The sequence below is a fragment of the Macrobrachium nipponense genome, chromosome 3 (genome assembly GCF_015104395.2).
Source record: "Macrobrachium nipponense isolate FS-2020 chromosome 3, ASM1510439v2, whole genome shotgun sequence".
In the NCBI taxonomy this organism is placed as follows: Eukaryota; Metazoa; Arthropoda; class Malacostraca; order Decapoda; family Palaemonidae; genus Macrobrachium; species Macrobrachium nipponense.
In genome coordinates, this window is record NC_087202.1 from 106,496,268 (window position 1) to 106,523,475 (window position 27,208).

The 27,208-nt window shown below is 44.3% G+C and overlaps 1 protein-coding gene across 1 annotated transcript in view; it reads left to right on the plus strand.

The window, feature by feature from the left end:
- LOC135221937 (structural maintenance of chromosomes protein 1A-like) overlaps positions 1-27,208 on the plus strand; it is an 88,870-nt gene that overhangs the window by 50,988 nt on the left and 10,674 nt on the right. Inside the window, exons 4-6 of the mRNA XM_064259967.1 lie at positions 6,529-6,697; positions 9,133-9,345; positions 10,467-10,689. Of these exons, the coding sequence (XP_064116037.1) occupies positions 6,529-6,697; positions 9,133-9,345; positions 10,467-10,689 (605 nt within the window). The remainder of the gene's footprint in view (positions 1-6,528; positions 6,698-9,132; positions 9,346-10,466; positions 10,690-27,208) is intronic.

A 27,208-nucleotide genomic window follows, 5' to 3' on the forward strand; every position in this document is an offset into this window, starting at 1 on the left:
TCTTTTGTATGAGTCATTTTTACGTACTGTATAATTTTACTGAATGACAGTCATTATTACGAAACTTTTGATATGATTTAATTCCTTAGATAACCTTCATTACTGAAGTATAGTTGCGTAGTTATTTAACACTTACTGATTTTTCTGGCATGAATACCGAGTTTCGCAGGATGAAATTGCAGTTGCTTGCAATGGAAGGTAAGAGTGCTGTGAAAGATTTCTGTGCAGTGTTCCCAGTGTAGTGGAGGGGGCGTCTGGTCGGCTCTGCAACGCTCCTAGGCCTAGACCTCTTCCAAACTCCCAGGCCCAGAGGAGGAGGAATGTCGAAAGCCTTACGGAGGTTGTGGAGGATCCCCACCGATCAGGCGCCCCTTCGGCAGGATCTGTCTTTTCCCAGACTGCCAGGGATCGCCGTTGCAAAGGCATCCAGAGAGAGTGCTTCTCTTCGTCCGATTCCGCTTCGCCCAGGCACGAGTCGCCAGCCAAGCACCAGCGTACAGCCAGACGAGCCGCTTTCCAGCCGCGTAGCGCCAGCCAGGCGCGAGGCTCTTTCCAGGCGTGAAGCGCCAGCAAGGCGCGAGTCGCCAGGCTACAGCCAGATGAGCCGCCAGCCAGGCGCGAGGCTCTGTCCAGGCACGAGCCGCTTTCCAGACGCAAAGCGCCAGCCAGGCGCAAGTCTCCTTCCGGACGCGAACCTTCATCCAGGCGTGAGGCGCCAGACATTTTGCCTTCCGAGATAGAGCATTCTTCTAGACGCAAACGAGTTTCTGGAAGTGTCGATGACCGTGACAAAGGCGCAAGATGTCGCACAGGCGGCCGTCGCCTTTGTCAGGGCGGACATGAGACACCTTCCAGACTCTCCCAGCTACTTAGAAGAAGCCCTTCTCCAAGAGAACAAAGGACTGATATAACAGGTGACTCCTCTCAGAATAAACGCTCACCTTCTGTTGATCGCGATCCCCCCATCAAGATGAGGCAAGAACTTGAGGATATTTCCGATGAAGAATCCCCTTCCTCGATGTCCCGATCGGACACGAGACGCCTGTTAGGAGAGAGGCGCTTCCCAGCAGCACTGCTCCTTCCGTCTGCGAGGCTTCTTCCAGGCGCGAGGGGCCAGACCGAAGATCGCCGTCTTTCGACCGCTCTTACTAGGACAGAAGCCCCTCTCCTTATGAGCGAGAACCTGCCTCCCCAATCAGGCTCTCCTCTCCTTGCAGGCGCTTGTGCGCCTACCAAGCGATCTTCTCAGCAGTTGCCTTACTACCTGGTAGGCGCCCTTAATCGGAGAAACGTCTCTTCTCTTTGTTTTCAGGACTGCGCTGCCGAGTGGGGACCTTCGGGTCCTACCTGGCGTAAGCCCAGTCTTTGAGGAGGGATGGTGCCCCTCCCTCAGTTTATACGGGAATCTAGACGACCTCCACTGCTGATCGTCTGACGAATTCGGTGGGGTGTCGCCGAGTGCTTTAGATTCTGCGGAATTTCTGGCATTCGCAGTGTTCGAGTTTCTTACGATCTCGTAACACTTAAGCGAAACAATGGTCCTCAGTGAGCTACACAAGAATTCCCGATGAATTTTACGATGTTCGGGAACCTCGAAAATGCTCGATATGTTCTGTCATGTAAGTGGGCTGGCCCCCATTGACAAGATCATAAAGGTTCTGTCATGTAAGTGGGTAAGCCCATTGACAAGATCCAAAAAAGGCTTTGTCATGTAAGCGGGTTAGTCCCCATTGACAAAGACCCTAATAAGGTTCTGTCGCTTAAGTGGATAAGACCCCTTTGACAGATCCACAAGAACTCTCAGTCATAGGTCACTACCTTGCTGAGGCTCTTGAGGCAAAGCAGACTCATGGACAGTATTCATGAAGTCTTCTGCCTAATAAGATAAGAAGCTTGAACTGTCACCTTCGGGTCTCGGTTCACATTGAAGTTTTTTCCTTCGGGAAAAACTTCTTCTTCTTTATCTTGACTAGAGAACGAAGACGGTAGATCTCCAATCCTTACTCTCTCTCTCTCTTCGTAGGGAAAAGAATGTAGGATGGAAGTCGCTGTACAAAAACCTGCTAATATACTATGTATATTACCCTCACGACATGTTCTGTTAAGCAGTTGATTTATCCGAGGAGCAGACGCATAAATAGTTAGCTCTATCGATGCCAACTGAGACGACGAGTATCCTAATTGGACTGCAAACCTAACAGAGTTTCCAGTTTCGATTTTTGATACTATTGGTGTTGTCACGACAACACCAACTCAGCTTTTGTATTTACCGAAATCCGTTTCTCTTTAATATATTTGCACGAGTGTATTTTCTGCTCAATGGTTCTAGCCAAACCCATTCCTTCATAGAATGGAATAGTTGGCAACTCAGGATGAAGAGGCGGCGAGAGCTTACGTTGTATGAGACTGTTGTCCTTGCCATAGCAGCTCAGTTCCAGCGGAGTCTCCGCGGTGCCCAGTCTGTTACGTCTCTCTCTCCTGCAATGTTGTACTGCCGAACCGTATCTCTGCCCAATAATCACAGACTTAGGTCCCTGATTAACGGGGATTCTTGCTTACATGAATGAACATCATCTGGTATGTCATTCGGTTTCTTCGCCTTCGACATTGCTAGAATAGTTTCAACAGAGATACTTCTTGGACTCTTTCTTTTTCTGTTTACCGCCCTGTAACAAAGTCTTAATAGTCCACCGCTGCTTCGCACTAGCTTATGAGGAATGTTTTCTTCAGACATCGGAGATTGTCTGCAGAAATTTTTTGTATTCCTAGATGTGCAAGTTCTTTGTTCACTCGGAATTAACAGATGTTTCGGAAGACATCGCTTGTTCCCCAGATTGACAGTTCTGCTTTCTATATTCAGCTCTTGAGAAGCAGTTCTGCAGGCAGCACTTCCCGGAGTTTTCTTTACTGAAAAGCGATCCGCTTTCATAGCTAACGACTTATCTCAGGACAGCAATGAAATAGGTTAGTTTTTTTTTTCAGTCCTTGGTAAGCACGGGTTCAGAATCTTTAGAATCTTTCTCTCGATTTGACTGTTACGAAGTAGGTTGCTTCTCTGTCCTCCTTCGTCTTCTACGGCATATAGTGTGGTTTTCTCCTTAACGGAGATTCAACTACTATGAGAATGTCTTGCCTTCTGGAACCTCGGTATCTAGAAGGCATTTGACTTTCTCTTGTGAGACACATGCCTTAACAAATTCGTCACCGTCTCCGTCCTATCGGTGACAAACAGATTATAGTCTTTCGGCTTAACACTTCTACACGTTTTAGCTGTTTGTTATCTTTCTGATTATTAAATGGTTTCAGTATGAAGTCAGAGACACGGTGGTCCAAGTCATTTCGGACAACACCGCGGCTATGACATCCATCAGAAACAAGGAGGACACATTCCTTCTCCCTTTATGAGGTAACAAGAACCCTTCTTCTGGGCGGAGGAGAGAGGGATCTCGCTCCTTACCAGATTAATTCAGGGAGAGAGAGGAATGTGAGGGCAGACCTGTTGAGCAAGAAGAACCAAGTCCTTCCTCTGGAGTGGATCCTCAATCTCAATGTGTGACAAAGCCTATGGGCCCTGTGAGACAGGCCACATTAGACCTGTTCACCATGTATCAGTACAGGAGTCTGGACAACTTTTACTCCTTGTTAGATTACCCGAGAGTAATAGCTTTCGCGCTCTCCTACTGAACTGGTCAGGCAGCGAGGCGTAGATCTTTCCCCCATTCGAACTGGTGGGCGAATTGATGGAAAAGTTCTTGTCCTCTACAGAGATGACTCTACCCCTTTTCGCTCCCTTTGGCCAACTCAGAATGGTTCTCAGAGGTTCTGGAATAGTTTAGGACTTCCCCAGATCCCTTACACATAAGGAGAGATCGGCTCAGACTACTCCACTTCGAGAGCTCTCTAAACCCTGCTCTCTGCCTGACTGCCTTTCGACTATCGAAAGACTCGTCAGAGCAAGAGGCTTTTCGCGAAAGGCTGCTAGCGCGATCGCCAGAGGCCACAGGTCCTCAACTTTACGGGTGTTCCAATCAAAGTGGGAAGTCTTCCAACAATCGTACAGGTCGAAGAAACCTTCCTCTTCCAATACCTCTGTGACCGACTTTGCTGATTTTCTTCTCTTTCTGAGAGAAGAATCTCGCCTGGCTGTATCCACATTTAAGGATATAGAAGCATGCTTTCCACTGTCCTTAGTACAGGGGCCTAAAGATAGCGGAGGACAAGGATCTTCACGATCTTATCCGGTCCTTCGAGACCTCCAAGAAAAAGTCCTCACTTCCACCTAGTTTGAATCTGGACGTGGTCCTATAATTCCTCGCATCCGTCAAGTTCGAGCCTTCTCATCAGGCTTCCTTTAGAAACCTAACGAGGAAATGTATTTTTCTCTTGGCCCTCGCAACTGCTAAAAGGACAAGTGTACTCCATGCCTTGGACTCGAGAGTCGGATTTAAAGGAGACTCGGCAATATGTTCTTTTAAGCCATTATTCCTGGCAAAGAACGGGAACCCCTCAAAACCCTGGCCTAGAAGCTTTGAGGTTAAGGGACTCTCCCCCTTGGTAGGGAGGAAGATTGAGAGGTCTCTCTGCCCAGTTAGGACCCTTAAGTTCTATCTTCAGAGGAAGATAGAACTTAAGGGTAGCTTAGAGAGTCTATAGTGTGCGGTGAGCGACCCAAGAAGACCCATGTCTAAGAACGCACTGGCGTTCTTTGTGAGAAGTGTCTTCCCTGAAGCACATGAGACGTGCCATGACGACTCCTTCAAGTAGCTTCGAGTTTAAGCGCATGAGGTGCGAGCCATTGCGACTTCTTTATTCTTTCATAGAATATGTCTATGAAGGACATTCTAGCTGCCACGTGCTGGAGATGCAACTCTGTCTTTGCATCCCACTACCTGGAGGAAATAAGAGTTACTTCCGAGAAAAGATTCTCGCTGGGTCCTTACGTATCTGCGGATTCGGTGCTGGGCCAGGGAGCTGATGCCGATCCTTATTTAGTTTAATTAGTTTTTTAAATGTTTGGTGTTAGGTTTTTTGGGGTTTGAAAGAATGTTTGGGGAAATTTTCTTTCAATCTCAGTACTAACCTGGGTATTAGGATCAGGTGATCGGGATCGGTGTTGTGCTCCTTGATGTTGCCTTTGGCAAAGGTGTTTTGTCATGTAAGTGGATTAGCACCCATTGACAAAGATACTCAGGTTCTGTCGAGTAAGTGGATAAGACCCCATTGACAGATCCCCGAGATCTCTCAGCTGAGTCTCTTGAGGCGAAGCAGGCTCTTAGACAATAGCCACGAAGTCTTCTGCCAAATCATGTAAGAACCAAGGTTTTTATCCTACAACATGTGTTGTTTTCCTGTTCTTTTCAGTAATTTAGCTGTCTCTTACCCTCCACCAAGGGTGCCAATCAGCTAAGTATATATCTGACAGGGAAGTTGAATGTACAAAAATGATATTATGATACAATAAAGTTTTGTACATACTTAACTGGCAGATATATAGAATTATAAATGGCCCACCTAACCTCCCCTCAGGAGACAGATGGAAGAGAAGATCTGATTAGAAAACGGGAATGGTTCCTAGTCCTGCCACCCAGTGGCAGGGTGGTAGATTACCTGACCTACCTGTAGCGTGTGCCGCAAAATTTGAATTTCTGTCGGGACGACGGAGTCTAAAGCTAAGTATATATCTGCCAGGTAAGTATGTACAAAACTTTATTGTATCATAACAATATCATTTTTCCTAACTATACAAACATGAGGTCCTTTACACATAGTCCCACCTTATGCCACCCCTCACTCAATTTTTTCCTGGGCCTAAAGCAAAGTGGATCTTCACCTCCCAGTCGCGCAGTGCGCTGACTGTTGGACAAGCAGTTAACTACCGAACTCGTTTGTTCGAAGCTTACGACCGGTTCCAGCTGCCGCAAGTTACATTCCTATTGTAAAGGACCTCAGGTTTGTATAGTTAGGAAAAATACAATTTTCGACATTGTTATATTCTGTCCTGGTGTTTCAAGTTTTCCTTAAATTTTGCAAGGAATGGTAAAGATAATTTAATATAGCAGTAAAGGCCCGACTGATATGTGAAAACTGTTGATTACAGTGGCTTTCCCCTATAAAGATATTTAAACATTGACTATTGCTGAGGTTGTTTGTTCAAATTCCTTAATTCTGCCTTGTCTTCATTTTTCACCTCTTTTAAAAAAAAATATGGGGAAGCTTTATTAGTGTCTGGAAATGTACTTTCCATGCCATGATTTCCTGTTTTTTGTTCACTGATATACGGTATATGATGCATTGTGAACTTTTAGATTAAAAACTTTTCCTCTATTATATCTTTAATGGGAATAGTAGTTTGAGGTTCATGATATTGCATATTTTAGATAAAATTGTTAGCCTGCCAACTGAGAAGTAGGAAAGATGTAATTTAGTTTTATTCATTAAAAAAATTTTTGTAAATCATTTCTTTATGCATCTTTTTTTCTCTTGAGAGCCTGTTTCACATTGCCTGAGTAACTTTATGTATCCTTTCAGTTCAGGATCTTTAAAGGAAGAATATGACAGACTGAAGACAGAGATGTTGAAGGCCGAGGAAGATACCCAGTTTACATATCAGAAGAAGAAAGGCATTGCTGCAGAGCGTAAAGAAGCAAAGCAGGAAAAAGAAGAAGCGGAGAGATATCAGAGATTGAAAGATGAATTGGTAAACATGCCTTTCTTCTCTTTGCACATCCGAGTTGATTAGTCTGGATTTCGTTTGGTCTGTATGCTGGGTGCTGTGCTAATAATGTGTTGAATAGTTTTATAAAAAAAAAAATAAGATATGGTTTTTATCCAACCCCTTCACATTACTCGGGTCAAATACTGCTGGAAGTAACTTCATGAATGCACAAGTGGAAGAACATTTTCTTGGGCAAGTGATAGTACTGGTAATTAGTCATTCCGTAGGCATTCATGAAGCAAGCCACAACTTGCTGTGATGTTCCTGAAAATTGCTAGTTATGTGCTCCCAAGCTTTATATTTTTCTACCTTCATCCTTATTTTATAGGGGTTTCAATATTTATCCAGTTTTTAATATTATTTGCAGAATCCACCCATATTCTTTAAGTGCCTTGTTACGTCCATACTGGCTTATGTCTGTACTGTTTTCTGTGAATATCTGTTGTTCATCATTACTTATGGGTTTTTCATATTTATTTGGTGAATCATATCTCATATGTGTCTTTTTTCTTCATTTATATTATTGTATATACTCACATATCATGCGACTTTTGAAGACCTAATTTTGGAGCTAATTTTAAGGGGGTCACATCATACATGAGATATAAAGTTAGCATGTGTAATATTCACATACTAGTATCATATGATAAAGTGCAAACATAATGAATATGTATCTTTTCCATGGATATTTTAAAAAGTTATTCTTTACTTCACTGCATCCAATAATATTGTATGTATTTTCATGTTACTATGATTGTGTTATAAAATACGAAAATATCAGTCAATGTTTTGGTTTGAAAACCAGCTGAGGACGATTGCGAGGTAAGTTAATTTTGCTGTATTGAAGTCAAATCAGAGCGATATTCTTGTTTCTAGTTAGCGTAAATGAATCTCAAGATACTCTATTGATATGGGACAAGGTTATATTGCGTTATACAAAGTGTTTTAAAGTTAAAATATCACTTGAATTTGTATTGTTGGGAATGAAATTTAGTTATTTTTTCGATAGTAGATGGCGCTGAGGGGATGTTTATTGCGTAAAAAAATTAACAGATTGCATTCGATATTTTCACTTAATTTCATCAGAATACTACGAGCTTTACATATTTGTTTTTTATCAGCGTGAACACGGTAAAATGTGTTCTTTCATGCCAAATAGTTTTGATTAAAACACATTTCTCTTAAATTTTGTTTATGGTCGAGTTTGATTGTGCTATACCGAAGTTTCCATGTTGCCAATGCACAATAATAGTCGTTAGCAGATGAACATTCTTTCCTCAGCTTCAGTCACAACTAGCAGTTTAAATTTAGCAGTATACACCCTTGCTGATCTTTTCTCCATATTCTATTTAATGTCCTTTGTAACATAACTACGGTAATTTTTTACTACCGTATGATGGTTGAAATGCAAGCAAACTGCTGTAGTTATCGGATTCGGTTGTTCATAGCAAATCAGCAGTTTCTGGCTGTATGAGTTTACACAAAAAGTATAACATTACTGACGATACTTTTAGCTTTCTCTTTTACTCTTTTTAACTTAACTGGAAGATGGGATAGATAAAGAGATGGAGGAAAAGGGGTTAGCCTAACTAGAAAATGAGATAGATAAAGAGAAGGAAAAGAGGTTAGCCTATAGTAGTTTGGTCTCAACAATTGAACTTGCATGTTACTTGAGATACATGATCAAAACTTTTTTAGGGTGAAAATTAGGGGTCACATGATAAGCGAGATCACGTGTTGCACGAGTATAAAGTGTAGATATTACTCTCTCTCTCTCTCTCTCTCTCTCTCTCTCTCTCTCTCTCTCTCTCTCTCTCTCTCTCTCTCTCTCTCTCTCTCTGTATTAGTGTTAATGGATATGGGTACATCCCTTAATTGAGAGCATTGGCTTGAATCTCTTGTGAATCCTTTGATAAAACTGATACAGGATCCTAAAGTCCAGGTTTGTTCCATTGTCAGGTATAGGGAAGACAAGTCTGTGAAAACTTTTCTCTCAGTTTGCCATACTGGTGGTGTCATAAATATGCTAACAGTTGTCCTTTAGGGAAATTCCTTGTAAATTTTGGACATTTTCTTACTCTTAAAACAGACATTCCCAGACATTCCTTTGTCAAATTTTTGAAGTTAGGTACTTCAGTCATCATTTCAATCTAGAAACATTGTTTCATTATTTTTGAGTTAGGTAACCACTTGAAATGCATTTCTTGGAGGATACACCATTTCCTTTGTAAAAGGCATAGGGGACGCAGTGTTTTTTGTGTGTAATATTTTTATTTAGATTTTGTAATACATATTCATATTAGTGAGAGAATGAGTTTTAATATGAAAGTCAGACTTGTTTTCATTTTATAGTAATAAATATAGTTGTAGAGCATTTAGGAAATAGTGTTTCATTCTTCTGATTTTCCTCTTTTCAGGGAGAGAAACAAGTCGAGATGCAGCTTTTCAGATTGTACCACAATGAGAAAGAAATTGCTGAATTTGAAAAAGAATTGAGAAGAAAACAAGGAGACCTGGAGAAAGTTGAAAAGAAAAAAGAAAAAGCTGAAGAAATTTTGAAAGAGAAGAAAAAGGAGCATACAAGAGTGTCACGAGAAATGTCTAAGATTGATCAGGACATAAGAGAATTGGTGAGTTTTTGTAAGAATTTTATGAAAAATTACAGTCTAAATAGATGTAAAAAAATCATACCCATGTACCGCTCCAAAGTTACATCATACCATGAGAAGTCAGTGCACCTCATGCAGTGGACTATAGGTATTACTTTAGGTTCTTTGCAGTGTGCCTTCAGCCCCTAACTGTAAACCCCTTTTGCTCTTTTTACTGTACATCCGTTCATATTCTCTTTCTTCCATCTTGCTTTCCACCCTCTCCTAATAATTGATTCATAGCACAACTTCGAGGTTTTTCCTCCTCTTATATCTGTCAAACCTTTTTACTGTCAATTTCCATTTCAGTGCTGAATGACCTCATTGGTCCCATTGCTTGGCCTTTGGCTTAAATTTTATACTCAGTTCAGTTCAATATATGCTATAACCTTGGCTTGAGAAATTGTGCTCTGTTGTATGCTGTACAAGAAGGGACAATTAGTTTGGATTAAGACCCTTTGTGGATTATGATAAAGTGAATGTAACGTACAACAACAATAATTGTTACATTTATATACCATTTTGAAAGTACCAGCTTAGGCAATGAAAACTACTGGAACTCATACAAAAATATCCCAAGTGGGGATACTGCCAGTATTGTGGCTTTCATGGTATATTCCCTTAAATCCTAAGTTGCACTTTTGTTTGCCCTTTACTTTCACCAATTTTCTTTCCAAACCATATTTTGTTCCTGTATTTTGCCCATTATCAAAGATAAGGTTCTTTAGCAGGAATTGTAAAGATAGAAATTTTAACTGCTAACCAAAATGAAGATAAGAGAACAAGGTATCCCTGTGGAGAATGAAGCCATTGTTTGTTCATAGATGATTTGGATGAAAGCTATGGAAGTTACTGTTGTAGTTGAAGCAGATAGTTTATTTGCTCTTGGAGCAGTTTTGCTAGCCCTTGAAATGACTAAACTACATAATGCTGAAAAATGGCAACTCATTTGAAAATGGAAATCCGTTGGGAAATTTGTTGTTGTAATTTTATTTTTTGAAAACAGTGGTTGAGGTGATCTTTAAGTAACATTTTTTAAGAATTTATTGGAGCTTGTTTTTATTGCATATGTAAATTCCTTTTTCCCTTGTCTTTGTTTGCAGGAAACTGAAGTGAACAAGAAACGACCCACTTTCATTAAAGCTAAAGAACGAGTTGCCCATATGCAGAAGAAAGCAGATTCTGCTAGAAAATCTTTAGCTCAAGCAATCAAAGCTCACAATGCCCACATGGATGACATCCGAGAGCTTGAAGGTGAACTTCAGGAAGTAGAGAAGAAGCGAGCTGAATTTGAGGATCAGGTTTCCCAAGATTCAGAAAATCAAGGTAAAGTTCAAAATAAAAGATGCATGATGTTTTTACATATGCAATTTTCTGTAACATTCATTAATCATAAAATTACTGTAGTATTCCATGTGAACATACTCAGTCACACCAAATGTGAAAGTTTTCCAAGTCCAAAGTCTCATTTTGGATGCCCAACTCATACTCCACTGGCCCAAAGGGAAGGTGTTTTTCCCCAAGTTGACTTCCATTTCGAAGATTCTAGGGTCGGGAGGACAAAACTGAAAGTTTACAATTTATTGTTGGTAAAAAAAACTATGGTTTTACATTAAAGATTAAGTTTTTATACAAACCCAATAATTATGAATAGTCTGAAGCCTCTGCCAGAAGAGTGAGCGAAATTCAATGCCTAGATAAAATGGTTGGGTTCTCTAATGGAGTGCTTTAGTCTCATTTACTTTAGGCTTCCTCGCTAAGAATGAAAATCATATGAAACCTTGGCCTCATTCTTTTACTATCAAGAACTTGTCTAGTGTAGTAGGAGTGGAAGATGAGGAGAGGACACACTGTCCAGTGAGAGCTCTGAAGTTTTACATTCACAGGACTGAAAACATTAGAGGACCCTCCAATAGCTTGTGGTGCTCTGTTAAGGACCCCTCATGTCCTCTCTCTAAGAATGCCCTTTCGTTCTTTCTTAGAGACCTCATTCAGGATGTCTATTCTCAGTTAGCAGTGGAGGCTCTACCTGTTTTGAAGGTAAAGGCTCATGAGATTGGAACAGTGGCGACATCTCTGGCCTTCAGATGTAATCTTTTGTGAGCTTCCATTCTCCAATCCACATACTGGAAATGTAAGTCAGTCTTTGCGAATCATCCTTAAAGAAGTGAAACGATTTTTAATGATTTCACTACCTTACAGTTCCTCGCTGGCCGAGTGGTTTTCGAGCTGGGCTGCCAATCCGGTGGTCCGAGGTTCGATTCCCGGCTCGGCCAACGCGGAATCAGAGGAGTTTATTTCTGGTGATAGAAGTTCATTTCTCGATATAGTGTGGTTCGGATCCCACAATAAGCTGTAGGTCCCATTGCTAGGTGACCAATTGGTTCCTAGCCACATAAAAATATCTAATCCTTCGGGCCAGCCCTAGGAGAGCAGTTAATCAACTCAGTGGTCTGGTAAAACTAAGATATACTTAACTTTAACTACCTTGAGTCTGTTTGCGGTGGCTGACATGGTAATGGGAGAAGCAGCATAAGAAGCATTCCTTCCTACCTTAATCTTCGCCTTGAGAACCGGTGTTGAGTCCTTGGGGAGTCTGGTGGTACTTGGTACTGGATACCCTCCAGAATTGTTGGTAGGGTGGTGCGCTTTGATATTTAGTGTAGGTAGTTTTATCATTACTCTCGCTTTTTGTTGTTCATGGTACTGCGTCCCGGGCAGGGGCAATGTCTGTGCTTTACTAGCGGTTGGTGAATTCCTTGCTGTAAGGCCCCACTATGTAGTAGGTGAACCCTGGCCTAACACCACACCTCTACTAAGTTGAGAGTTGCTGCTCCAGAGTCAGTTTTGTCTGCTATAGCTCTTTTAACAGGTAAGGAAACAACAAACAAACATTATGTTAATGCTAGTAAGAGTTTTATCAATTATAATTGCAATAGTTTTATAATAAAATAATGTTTTGTTTATACTTGCCAAGTCATTACAGAATGGGAGCCCACCCTCCTCCCCTCTCATGGATGAAATGGCATAAATAAAGTGACATTCAGATTTTAGCTACCGGTACTTAGAAATACTTACTTAGCTGTGTAGTTACTTGGTAAATATAAACAAAACATTATTTTATTATAAAAATATCATTTTGGAGTTCCCTGGTATCTATGATGCCAGTGACTACAACCACCATGATTGTGACTTCATTGTCAGTTTATGGAAAGAAGTTGCTGCAGCAGTGTCATGTACAGGTGAAAGACAACTGTTTTATTCACTTTTATCCATTTTGGCCATTTTGCTTGGTGAGACGTTCCCACGCACAGTCCGATTCATCAACAGATATCACACATTTAACATATGTCTAGAATTTGAGAAGTATCTAGAAGTGTTCGTGAACTGGCGGTGATAAGATTAGTGTGAAAATAGTAGGATAAAGCGTCTACTAAGTTAGTTTATCAAGTGAAATACTGTAAATCAGATCAAGATGGCAGTAAGTTCCAACTGTGGTAAGAAATGGCGAAATTTAGCGTGTTTAGCAGATTCGCAATACGATGAGGTAGCAGGAAGGGAGCTGGCATTTCTCATCTATGAGATCAACAACAGCCCTAACCAAAAAGATACAAAAGCATTCATAGATATATTAGAAGGATATGATCCTTCAAACTGGAACAAATCAACAGAAAACATCTTGAAAATAATTGAAGAAGTTCCAAATAAAATCCAAGTGGTCAAGAGACTCATAAAGAAAATATACATAAATCAACATTTTTATACATTCAACTTACCTGTCAGATATATACTTAGCTATTGACTCCGTCGCGCCGACAGAATTTCGAATTTCGCGCACACACTACAGGTAGGTCAGGTGATCCACCGCGCTGCCGCTGGGTGGCAGGAATAGGAACCATTCCCGTTTTCCATCAGATTTTTTCTGTCGGCCATACTGATAACATCGTTGTTGGTATCTCCGGCTGGATTTCGTTTTTGAGTTGCAGTTGATCTTCGTTTTGGACCTTTTGGTGACGTATTTGGATCGTTGTATTGGCATATGCTATTGTGGACCGTTATTGGAATTTGTCTTGGATTTTTCATCATGATGTCTGATTCTGGAAGTGTAGTGAGAATGTGTGTGAATGCAGGGTGCAAAGTGAGGATGCCGAAAGCTTCGGTTGATCCTCATACTGTCTGTAGAATATGTAGGAAGTATGAATGCTCGATCGAAACACTTGTCGTGAATGTGAGAGTTTGAGTGCTGAAGGGTGGAAGTCTCTAACTTCTTATTTGAAGAAGTTAGAGAAAGACCGGTTAAGGAAGTCCTCTTCCAAAACCAAGCCTAGCTCTCTTTCTTCAAGTGAATTGGTGAGTAATTATGTACCCTCTTCTAACATTATGAATGCTCCTTCTAATGTTTCAGGACTTTCTCCTAATGCAGATCCTACTGATTCTGCTTCGGAGATCACAAGCCTTAAAGCAGCGCTTATGAAAATGGAGCGTAAAATGGCTGCCATAGAAGGTAAGCAAAATTTTAGTGCTGTGGAAAGTGATGTGAATGTCCCCAGTGAAGTGAAGGAGGCGTCTGATTGGCTTCACAATGCTCCCAGGCCTAGACCTCTTTCAAGCTCCCAAGCCCAGGGGAGAAGAAATATCAAAAGCCGTACGGAGGTTGTGGAGAATCCCCACCAGTCAGACGTCTCTTCGGCAGATTCTGTGACATCCCAGACTGCCAAAGAGCGCATTAGAAAAAGCGTTCTTCATGAATGTTTTTTCATCCGAGAATTCGTCACCCAAAAGAGGATGGAGATCGGCGGATCATTCTCGTCCCCTGAAGAGGATATGGGAAGAAACTGGAATTAACTCTAGTCCAGAACGTTTTTCGGAGGATTCCCCGACGGAAAATAAGAAAGCAAAAGTTTTGCCTTCTCCCGCTGAGTCGTCGAGAATGGAGAAAGAATCCTCTCCTTTAACTCATTTAGATCAAAGGGAGGAAACAACTAAGATTTTGAAAGATATGCAGGAGTCCATTGCTTCCCTGGTCGGGGTTCTTTCCCGAGATCCTTCCAGAAGAAAGGATAATTATCTTCCGGTGAAGAAATCGAGGACACCTTATTATCAACCTCCCAGGAAAGAAGTTTCCTCTTCGGATGAAGAGTCTGTCTTTCACAGACCCACGAAATTACGAGTTCATGGAGCACTTTCGGGGCGCGAGGCGCCAGCCAGGCGTGAAGAGCCAACCAAGCGCAAAGCGCCAGCCGAGCGGGAAGCGCCAGCCAGGCTCGAAGCGCCAGCCAGACGCGAGGCGCCAGATAGGAGTGAAGCGCCAGCCAGGCGCGAGGCACCAGCCGGGCGCGATGCGCCAGCCAGGCGTGAGGCTCTGGTCAAGTGCAAACCAACATCAGGACAAGAAGACGGATTTATTGATAAAGAACAACCTTTTGAGAGTAGGAAAAGTTTATCAAAGGAAACTATCTAGCGTGAAGCGCCAGCCAGGCGTGAGGCGCCAACCAGGCGCGAAGTGCCAGCCGCGCGCGAGGAGACAACCAGGCGCGAGGCGCCAGCTGATAAGGGAATGCAAGTTGAGCGGGAAGTTGCTAGTAGGAGATCTTTATTGAGACATGTAATATCTTCGGATAGCGATTCTCCTGCAAATAGGAGCCCGAATCAGAATAGAGGGAATCGAACTCCACAAAGAGAACCTTGTACATCGAAGGCTTCTACTTCAAGGTCTCAAGATAAATTAGTGGATAGGAAAGAGAGAGCTTCTAGATTGGCTAGCCTCTCTCCTTCTAGGAGTATCTCTCCTAAGGAAAAAGATTCCCATATAAGGGCTCACTCTCCTTCCATGATGGAGTTGGAAGACGTGTCGGAGGAAGAAATGCCGAATAATGAGGGCGTATCCAATTACAAAGTATTAGCGTCTGCTTCTTCAAGAGTTTGGAGATTCCCTAAGCCCAGCAGCTCCTCCTTCTCCGAGATCTTTGTTCTCGAGTACGAAGACTCCTAAGTCGTCCTCATACTTAAAGATGAAACCAGCTATTTCAATGAAAAAAGCTCTTCAATCATTAAACAACTGGATAAATGTGAAGAAGGAGGCTCAGAAAACTGTTTTCTGCTCTCCTCCTTGTAAACTCGGAGGGAGGAGAGGAATTTGGTATAAGACGGAGGAAGCAATGGGTCTTATGCTGCCATCTTCAGCAGAAGGCTTATTGGAGCATGTTGGAATTGGATCAGCACCTTTAGGGGCTTTTTCATGTATTAGAAGTTTTTAACTTCTTGGATTGGTCCCTTGGAGTGCTGGCCAAAAAGGCGAAAGAACCGGACGTTTTGGAACCCGAAGTTTTACATAGTATTTTATCCTGTATGGATAAGGCGGTTCAAGACGGTTCGGGAGAATTGACATCTCTGTTCGGTGCTGGAGTAGTAAAGAAGAGATCGTTATTTGGTTCATTCCTAACCAAAGCCGTGTCACCTTCACAGAGGTCAGCCCTTTTGTATGCTCCTCTATCGGAGCATCTTTTTCCTTCTCTCTTGGTGAAGGATATTGCAAAGTCGCTGGCTGAGAAAGCAACCCAAGATCTCTTGGTTCAGTCTACCAAGAAAGCAAGACCAGCGGTACCAGTGGCTAAGAAGACTACTCGTACTCCGGTAGTGCCCTTTCGGAGAGGTTCCACCTCTCGACCTCCAACAAAAAGGAAGACAACAGAGAAGCGAGGAAGGTCTTCCTTTCGGGCCTTTAAGAAAACAAAGTAGCAGCAAAATCCTCCAAACTTCTGTAGGGGCCAGACTCCTAAATTTTGTAGGAGCCTGGGCAATAAGGAAAGCCGACCCTTCGACGTTAGCAGTCTTGGAAAAGGGTTACATCATACCTTTTCAGGACAAACCACCTTTGTCAAAAGTTCCGAAGGAACTGTCGGCGAAGTACAAGGACCCTGTGCTGAGAGAGACACTTCTTCAGATGGTGATAGCGATGAAGGACAAGGAAGCAATAGAGGAGGTTCAGGATCCTTCCTCCCCGGGGTTTTACAACCGCCTATTTTTAGTACCAAAGGCATCAGGGGGATGGAGACCAGTCTTGGATGTGAGCATCCTGAACCGTTATGTAGAAAAGAAAAAGTTCTCGATGGAAACTTCTGCCTCGGTGCTTTCAGCCCTGCGAAAGGGAGACTGGATGGTCTCTTTGGACCTGCAGGATGCCTATTTTCACGTTCCTATTCACCCATCGTCGAAGAAGTATCTCAGGTTCGTGATACAAGGAAAGGTCTTTCAGTTCAGGGCCTTGTGCTTCGGCCTCTCCACCGCTCCGCAGGTATTCACGTACCTGATGCGGAACGTGGCCAGATGGCTACATCTGGAGGGCATAAACGTGTCTCTTTATCTAGACGACTGGCTGATAAGAGCAAAATCCCAGAAACAATGTTTGGAGGATCTACGGAAGACACTGGATTTGACAAATTCGTTAGGACTACTCATGAATCTCGAGAAATCGCAGATGATCCCCAGTCAGGACTTAGTCTATTTGGGGATTCAGATAAATTCTCAGGATTTTCGGGTTTTTCCGTCCCAAGAAAGGATTCTGCGAGGGATTCAGAAAGTTACGTCCTTTCTAAAGAAAGAGAAGAGTTCAGCCAGAGAGTGGCTTAAGTCTTCTAGGGACTCTTTCTTCCCTAGAACAATTTGTGTCCCTAGGAAGACTTCATCTTTGACCACTACAATTCTTCCTAAAACAATCACTTTTCCTGTGACATTAGAAGCGAAGAAACACCTGAAGTGGTGGCTACTTCTGCTAAAAAAGAACGAGGGAGTGTCTAGAGGTTCGGAAACCAAGCCAAACCTTGTTCTCAGACGCTTCAGAGACGTGATGGGGAGCGACTCTAGGGGCAAAAGAAGTGTCGGGCAGATGGGAGAGAGAACAGAAGGACTGGCATATAAACGCCAAAGAACTATTTGCAGTGTTCCTGGCACTGAGATTCTTCGAATCAGAAGTAAAAAATCAAGTGATCCAAGTCAACGCAGACAATACCACGGCGTTGGCTTATATAAAAAAACAAGGGGGGACGCATTCGTTCTCCCTTTACGAGATAACGAGGGACCTGCTGTCATGGACAGAGGAGAGGAACATTACTCTCCTAACCAGATTTGTGAAAGGAGAAAAGAATGTGAGAGCAGACAGGCTCAGCAGAACAAACCAAGTTCTCCCCACGGAGTGGACTTTACACTAGCAGGTTTGTCAAAGTCTATGGATTAAGTTAAGTATATCTTAGTTTTACCAGACCACTGAGCTGATTAACAGCTCTCCTAGGGCTGGCCCGAAGGATTAGATATTTTTACGTGGCTAGGAACCAATTGGTTACCTAGCAACGGGACCTACAGCTTATTGTGGGATCCGAACCACACTAAATCGAGAAATGAACTTCTATCACCAGAAATAAATTTCTCTGATTCCGCGTTGACCGAGCCGGGAATCGAACCTGGGACTGCCGGATTGGCAGCCCAGCTCGAAAACCACTCGTCCAGCGTGGAACTCAAAGTCTATGGAACCTGTGGGGAAGGCCACAAATAGATTTATTTGCAACTTCCTTTCAAAAAGGATAGAAAACTTATGCTCCTCAGTCGAAGACCCGAGAGCGATAGCGGTGGATGCCATGCTACTGGAGTGGTCAGGACTCGACGCTTACGCCTTCCCTCCATTCAAGTTGCTAGGAGTGGTGATGAAGAAATTCGTTGCATCAACAGGGACGAGACTAACACTCATCGCCCCGTTTTGGCCATCCCAAGATTGGTTCACAGAGGTACAGGAATGGACAGTAGACTACCCAAGATCTCTTCCAAACAGGATAGATCTTCTCAGACAACCCCACTTCGAGAGGTACCATCAAAACCTCCCCGCTCTCGCTCTGACTGCCTTTCGACTATCGAAAGATTGGTCAGAGCGAGAGGCTTTTCAAGCAAAGCTTCGAAAGCAATTGCTAGAGCCCGAAGATAGTCAACTATTCGGGTCTGCCAATCGAAGTGGGATGTGTTCAGAAGATGGTGTAGGAAGAATAAACTGTCCTCCTCCAATACCTCTGTGACCAATATAGCAGATTTTCTGTTATTTTTGAGAGAGGAAGCTCATCTTTCAGTTTCTACCATAAGAGGATTCCGAAGCATGCTCTCGGCGGTTTTTAGAAATAGAGGATTGAATTTGGCAGAAGATAAAGATTTACATGATTTAATAAGATCGTTTGAAACCTCTAAATCTATATCCTCAGTTCCACCAAGCTGGAATCTGGATGTAGTACTCAAGTTCCTCTCGTCAGAAAAGTTTGAACCTCCCGACCGTGCCTCGTTCAGAGATTGGACGAGAAAGTGTATTTTCCTCATAGCCTTAGCTACGGCTAAGAGAATCAGTGAAATCCATGCCCTAGATTCTCGGGTGGGTTTTAAGAAAGACGTGGCTATCTGTGCTTTCCAAACTTTATTTTTAGCAAAAAATGAAAACCCTTCGAAACCCTGGCCAAGGAGTTTTGAAGTGAAAAGTCTTTCAACTTTGGTGGGAGACGAAATTGAAAGAACTTTATGCCCAGTTAGAGCTCTTAAGTTCTATCTTAAAAAGAAAGAAGAGCTACGGGCATATAAACAAAGTTTATGGTGCGCAGTGCGGGATACGAAAAGACCAATGTCCAAAAATGTGTTGTCATATTTTGTTAGAACTGCGATTTCGGAAGCTCACAATGTATGTGCAGACGATTCCTATAAGTCACTGCGAGTAAAAGCTCATGAGGTAAGAGCTGTGGCAACATCATTATCTTAACAGAAGAATATGTCTATGAAGGATATTATTAATGCGACCTATTGGAGATGCATTTTGGTATTCGCATCTCACTATCTTAAAGATGTTAGGATTACCTATGAAAAGTGCTTCTCTCTGGGTCCTTTTGTGTCTGCGGATACAGTGCTGGGACTAGGGACGCATACCGATCCTTAACTGAAAATATTAAATTTGTTTATGTAAAACCGTACCTTTGAGATAGGTTCTAAGTTTCTTCTTACATGATGGCTAGATGTCGCACAGGCGGCCATTGCCTTGGATAAGTAGGGAACTGTGAGTTTATCTTACAGGATGGGCTATACTGTAGGAGACTGTGTCTTTGATCGTATGTAAATCTTCCCTTTCCTTGAGGCAGGTATTTGGTTTACTACTAATAAGGGTGCTAGTTGTCGCACAGGCGGCCGCTATCCTTGTCAGTAAGGAACTGCGAATGTGCCTTATAAGCGGAGTTGTACGAAAGACTTTGTCTAAAATCCGTACATGAACCTCCCTTTTGAGACAGTATCAAGGTTTTCTGCTGGCATGAGCACTTGACGTCGCACGGGCGGCCATTGCTTTTGCCAGTAGGAGGCTCTGAATAGGTCTTAAAAGCGGGGTTGTAAAAAAAATTTAAATTTTGATTTTATATTTTTCGGGGATGATTCCTTGCAATCTTAAAAATAACATGGTGTTAGGTTAAGGTGATTGGGATCGGTATTGTGCTCCTTAGAAAAAAAAGTTCTTGTCATATAAGTGGATTGAAACCCTTTGACATAGCCCTTATAGGATTGGCCAAGTAAGTGGATAAGACCCCTTTGGCAGACCTACAAGAACTCTTAGCAATAGATCAATTTCTCGCTGAGGCTCTTGAGACTAAGCAGACTCCTGGTTTTAATCATGAAGTCTTCAGTCTAAACAGGTAGGAACCAAGGTTTTATTTAATTATTACCTACAATGAATGTTGTGATTTCTGTTTAAATCAGTTATTAGCTGTCGTTTACCCTCCTCCAATGGTGTGAATCAGCTAAGTATATATCTGACAGGTAAGTTGAATGTATAAAAATGATATTGTTATGATACAATAAAGTTTTATACATACTTACTAAAGTTTTATACATACTTACCTGGCAGATATATACAATTAATTGCCCACCCATCCTCCCCTCAGGAGACAGATGGTGTAAGAAAAAATCTGATGGAAAATGGGAATGGTTCCTATTCCTGCCACCCAGCGGCAGCACGGTGGATCACCTGACCTACCTGTAGCGTGTGCGCGAAATTCGAAATTCTGTTGGCGCGACGGAGTCAATAGCTAAGTATATATCTGCCTGGTAAGTGTGTATAAAACTTTATTGTATCATAACAATATCATATTCCTACAAAGAAAATGAATAAGGTGAACAATGTGAATATCCTAATTGATGCAATAGGAAAAAGAATGCCAAAAGCATGCAAACTGTGTAAGGTGTGGTATAGCATAGTTCACATGTTCTGCATGCAACATTCTGACGCATCCGCAATGTGCTGAAGTAATGTAAGATATGAGAAAAGATACCAGAATATTTTGCTCAACATGTCTATCATGGATAGACAATGTTATTAAATCAAGACTGAATGTACAAATAGTTGAGGATGAAAATGTACAAATAGTTGAGGATGAAGAAGAAGAGGAAAATGGAAGAGAAGTAAACAAAACTGAAATGGCAGAAAAAAATAAGGAAAACAAAGAACAAGATAAAAGTATGGATGCAGAGATACTCATTGATACTACATATGAGGCATTCAAGCAGCATACATACAAAGAAATAAATTACGACATGACAACACAAAAGAAAATCTCGAAGAGGCTCTACCCAGATCTACACAATGATGGGAAAGAGGAAAAAATAGACAAGAAAAGACAAAGTCTGCAATCTTTTGAAAAGAGGGAATTGCAGATTCGGAGAAAGATGTTACTACAAACATCCTAAGGTATGTCACAACTATGAAATATATGGTAAATGTGCATACCTAGACGGCTATGAGGATGATTGCAGAGATCTACTTCCAAAAATATGCAAAAACCTAAAAGAAGGAAAAGGATGTAAGTTCGACAAAAAATGTAAATATATGCACCCTGTAGCCATGAATCAAAATCAAATAAATAATCAATCAAATAATAAAATCCAAAATAAGAAAGAAACAAATAAAGAGAGGAACAAAGAATATCAGGTGAAAGAAAAAACCAAGCCATCACCGCGATATGCAGTGTCAGCAAAATATTTCCAAGCATCAGCTCCAAGATACAAAATCAAGAGATAGGAACTGTATTTATGATGCAAGAGGATATTGCAGATACGGAGAAAATTGCAGATTCAGACACAAAATTAATAATTATGATGAAGGAAGATCAAATTTGTTCCGACACGAATACAAACCCTCAGTCCTTTAACAATAGGAAGTAGCTAGCGGCAGCTGGGACGGTCGTAAGCTTCGAACAAGGGGAGAACGGTAGTTAACTGCTTGTCCGACAGTGCGCGCACCCGCGCGCCTGAGAGGTGAAGAATCACTTTTCCTTTCGGCCGCGGGTGTGAAGGACGTGTTCGTCATCGCTCTCTGCCCGCTTCATCGTCGTATGGTTTGTTTATATTGTGTTTTCTATTAATGGTTTGTTTGACTTGAAAATGAAACTGTAAGTACACTGTTTTAATTTTCATTACTTAATTATGAGCCAACATGGAGCTATCGCCGTAGATGCGGCGGTTTCCGCTCTTTTCATGAAATTGATACCCTCGAATTATGTCTCGGTGCCGAGGGCGGGCGAGCTCGCGCCGAGTCATGTATTTTGGGCGAAAGTGTGTAATTGAAAAATGTAAGTACTCTTTTCATTATATTTTTGCCCTGTGCGTTCGTTGCCGAGAGCGTGAATGCGCTCGGCACGAGCCTCTTATTTTGTATGAATAGAATGTAATGAAAGTGGATTCGCAATTGCAGTATTCTTTTTCATTTTCATTTATTTAATTGCATCAATTTTAATTTTGGATCAATTTCCGCTCTTACCCGGGAATTGATCCTTACAATTTATTTTCTGTGAAAGTGAAATCGCAAGTGCAGCATTCTGTTTCATTTTCATATATATTTTATGATAGCATCATATTATTATGGGTCAAGTTTCCGCTCTTACCCGGGAATTGATCCTTCCCCTTTAAGTTCTATGAAGTGAATCGCAAGTGCAGTATTCTGTTTCATTTTCATATAACTTTTCTCTGCTGTGCGGGGGTAGGGGAGCGAAGGTCTGCCAGGAAGTCGTCGGAAAGCTCTCCGGCGACTCCCTTGGTATCCGATTCTTCATCTTCTTTCCTGCCCCCCGCTCAGCTTCCTCGTTGTATTTTGTATTTGGGGTCTTCCTTGCGTTCGGGGTGGGGCATGTCTCTCCCCCCCCCCCCCCCCCGTGCGTGAGGGAGCCCCTCTTACTAATCTGTCTGTGCTACCGCAGGTGCTACATTCGTGGAAGACGACCTTGAACAGGTATGGACCACTGCGGCGGCAGGGCGTGCCTAGCATCCACGGGCTGCTGCAGCGTCTAGCGAGGTCTGGGGCGGTGACCCATGGAGCGGTCTCCACTACTACCTCCACGGCCGCTTATGCTGCTCCCCCCCGACTGGTCTACACTCCCCATGCTGTGTCGGTGACACCGTCTGCCGCTACTAGGCCGGTCGCCGCCGTACCGAGGGGTGTATGCCGCCGCCACCGCCGCCGGCCGGCCGCGCCGCCTGTGTTCTTCGTGTTGCCTGCCCCAGACTTCCGCTGTTCCAGCAGCTCGCCCCTGGACCGGCCGCCAGTACCCAAGTTCCCGCTGGCTGCCGATGATTCTACGAGGCGATGGCTCGGCCTGCCATACCTGCCGCTGATGTGGTTCCCGCTGCTGGCTTGGCTGTCCCTTCTGTGTCTACCGCTGCCGCTGTTCCTGCCGCTCCTGAGCTGGTTGCTGTACCTGTCGCTCCTGGCTCCTGCGCCTGTCCATGCTGGTCCTGCCCACGGTGTGTCTTCCCCAGTCCCAGGTCCTTCCGGACAGGTGCAGTCGGACCGTGTTGCTTCGGCAATAGCCCCGGCTCCGGCCTGGATGGAGGACCTGACGACTGTCCTGCGTGAGCTGACGAGGAAGAGGAAGAAGAAGAGGAAGGTGTCATCTTTGTCTTCATCGTCTGCTGCTGCCTCTTCCCCTTCGACTTCTAAGGCCCATAAGCCGAAGAAGAAGAAGGCTGCCTCCCCCCCTAAGAAGTCTCCTTCGGGAACTTCTAAGGGCCCGTCCCACCCCGGTAGGACGGGGTGTCCTTCTGCTGGTCCTCCTGCTCCTTCGGGAGCGGGGCCCGTCTCCCCTTCCGTAAGGAAGAGATAGACGGGGACCAGAGGAGTACCGGTTAGCACTGGTACTTCCTCGCCTGGTGCTAGCGGCGATGCCGCTACGCCAGGTTCCGGCTCGGTCTCTCGTTCGCGAGAGATCCCGAGTGTGCGCTCTCCCTCGGGAGACCGTGCAGCCAAAGTTTCGGCGCCAGAGTTCGCTCGGCGCCAAGACCGCGGCACGGAGCAGAAGGCTGGTGAGAGCCGCCCAGGTGACTCTCGCTAGGCCAGCGGTCCCTCTTGCAGCGACCAGCTAGTAACCCGGGTTTCCCCCCCTAAGAAGGCTCCTTCGGGAACTTCCAAGGGCTCGTTCCACTTCCGTGGGACGGGGGGTTTCTTCTGCCGGTCCTCCTGCTCTTTCGGGAACAGAGCCCGTCTCCCCTTCCGCAAGGAAGAAGAAGACAGGGACCAGAGGCGTACCAACTACCACCTGTACTTCCTCGCCTGGTGTTTGCGGCGCTGCCGCTACACCAGGTTCCTGCTCGGTCTCTCGTTCGTGAAAAGTTCCGAGTATATGATCTCCTGCGGGAGAGCGTACAGGTACTATCCTACTTACAACCAAGTTTGGTTCCGACCCACTGGTTGTAAGTCGGAATGGATGTAAGTTGAACCTTAGAAAGTGGCCAACATACTGGGTAGGGTATACTATCAAACCTTTGCTATATAAGTGCCTTCTTAGTACTGTAATGTAATGTACAATCATTATTTCAATCTTTTTACCATAATGTAATTCTACTAATACATTTTAATCATTTATGTAATAGTATATATTACGTACAACAGGCATTGAGTTACAATGGGGTTAGGTTCTTGCATGCATGTCAGAAGTCGATTCTTACGTAAATTGGTTTGCAATTCAGTCTACAGTACAGTTAATACCAAATGATGCTGCAGATAGGGCAGGGTAACTCAAACTGATGCTGCCTGAGTGATGAGAGTTCTCATGCCTGAGTGATGAGAGTTCTCATGAGATGGCGCAGTGCCAAGTAACTCAATGGTCAACTGTCTGAAGTAAGGTTGTAACTACGAGTGGCTGTATGTCGAGTAGGTTGTAAGTTGGATAGTACCTGTATAGCCAAAATTTTGGCGCCAGAGTTCGCTCGGCGCCAGGACCGTGGCACAGAGCAGAAGCTGGTGAGAGCCGCTCATGTGACTCTCGCCAGGCCAGTGGCCGCTCTCGCAGCGACCAGCTGGTAACCCTGGTAGACGTAACTGTCTCTGACCAGCCACGGGCTGAGGCTGGGAAGAGGTTCCCCCCTCCCGATCGTTGGTGCCAGCCTCGGCTGGTACCAGCGGTATGACGCGCTGCGAGGACACGCACCGGTCTCACCATGACAGTGGTCTCTGCAGGTCTCGTGACCGCCGCTCCCACAGGGACCGGGCGGATAGGGGGACCAGCAGCAGCTCCTCTGCACACGAGATTGGGGCCGCTGTTCTCGGTCCAGCCGTTTCCCTTGGAAACGGCTCGACTAGGCCTGCAAGTTGGCGATCGCCTGCAGCCCTCCAAGCCCACTGGTTCTGCCAGCGAGCGAAAGAGGAGCATCATGTCTTCCTCTCCCGTGCCTGCAACTTCCTCGGTTTGCACCAGGAAGAGCGAGGCACAGCGTGGTGATTGTGAGGGGCATGCCCCGCACGATCCCGTCACGACGCCGTAAGTACCAGGTACGATCTTCGGACCGACCAGGACGTACGCGCAAGTGGCAGGAGGAATCCGAGAGGGGTCTATCGCAGTTCCTCCTCCTTAAGGGGGAGGTTCTCGGAATGCTCTTGTTCGAGGGGCTTGACGGTCCTACTCTGCAAGGCAAGATACTGTGACTTCTGAGATCCAGAGGAACTTTGTCGAGGTTATGGCGCTGATTCGTCAGCGCAACGACCTCGGGGAAGGATCGCCGCTCCCACCAGCAGAGCCCACGTCTCTGCTCGAGTCGTTTTGGGGCCCGAGAGGGAACCCAAACCGACGGTGGGTCTGCCGCGATTGGAGCTTACCGATTCTGTCTTGAACCAGACACTCTCGTCTCCGGATAAGAAGGCTCTCTCAGATCTGGCCGGTCGAACAAGCTACTTCCACCTCCTCTACTGCGACAGCGGCGTTTCCACGTGTCTTCGGACACCGTATTTAAATACCCTTCGGTCCTCCTGAGAGGTTTCGACCTCGACGAGGACTGGAATGAGTCGGAGGACGGTAAGGGCTCTCCTGTCAGGTGTCGATCAGCCCCACCCAGACGACGTTCATAGTGGCGGCAGACCCTTACCTACAGTGCGAGTTCGTAACCCTCCTCGGGAAAACGTTTTCTCCTGACGATATGTTTTCCCAGACTCTGAGAGGCCATCGCCGCGAGGCAATGGCTGCTCCTACTCTTCTCCAACTGCTAGTTCCACTGGGAAGGCGAGCGAGTATCCATTCCTCCCCCATTCCCTCTTTCCTTACGGCTACGAGGGAAATGGGAGGGATCCTACAGAGATTTCTCTGTAGGATCCCACGTTGGGGACTGCGCTACCGGGGGGACCTTCGGGTCCTACCTGACGTAAACTCCGGTCGTTAAGGAGGGATCCTGCCCCATCCTTGATTTCTATGGGAATCAAGAGGACCACCAGCTGATATCGTTTGACGAATTCGGTGGGGGTTTCGCAGAGTGCTTAGAATTCTACGGAATTTCTAGCGCATTCAGAGTGTTCGAGTTTTTTATGATCTCCAAACACTGAGGCGAGACCACGGTCCAAAGTGAGCGAGACGAGAATCCCCGATAATTGTTACGCGATAATCGGGAATCTCGCCTATGCTCGAATTCCTGAAATTTCTAGCATTGGGAAGAAGACTGCTGCTGAAAGAAGAGTATCTCACAGTAGGCGACCAACCTGGAATAGAGAAGAACGTACGGGAACATCCAGTTTGGCTTGAACTATCATCTTCGGTATTCTGTTCACCATTGAAGCTTTCCTTCGGGGAAGACTTCTCTTTCACTCTCTTGACTAGAGAACGAAGGCGGTCGATTTCCAATCCTTATTCTCATTCCTCGAGGGGAAAAGAATTTAGGATGGAGGTCGTTGTACAGAACCTACAAATATACCATGTATATTTCCCTCGCGACATGATTCTGTTAAGCAGTTGAATTGTCCGGGGGGTAGGCGCATACCGTAGTTAACTCTACGGATTGTGACCGAGACGAATTGTATCTTAATTGAACTGCAACTCGGGGCTGCCTGCAACCTCCCAGCAGTTACCAGTTTCGATTTTAGATACTTGGTATTGTCACGACAACACCAAATCAGCTTTTGTATTTACCGAAATCCGTTTCGTTTAAATATAATTGCTCGAGCGTATTTTTTATGCTCGATGGTTTTAGCCGAACACATTCCTTCGTGGAATGGATTACCTGGCAACTCAGGATGACGAGTCAGCGAGAGCTCAGCTACTGTGTATTGAACTGCCTGATAGCAGCTCAGTATCAGCTGGGTCTCCGAGATGCATGGTCAGTTATGTCTCTCTCTCCCCTGCTTTGATTGACTACCGAACCGTATCTCTGCCCAACAATCATGGACTTAGGTCTCTGATTAAAGGGGATTCTCGCAATAATGAAGGACCATCTACTGCTGTGATGCTCGATTCCATCGCCTTCAACATTGCGAGAATTTTCAACAGAGGTATCTCTTGGACTCTTTCATCTTTCTGTTTACCGCACGGTAACA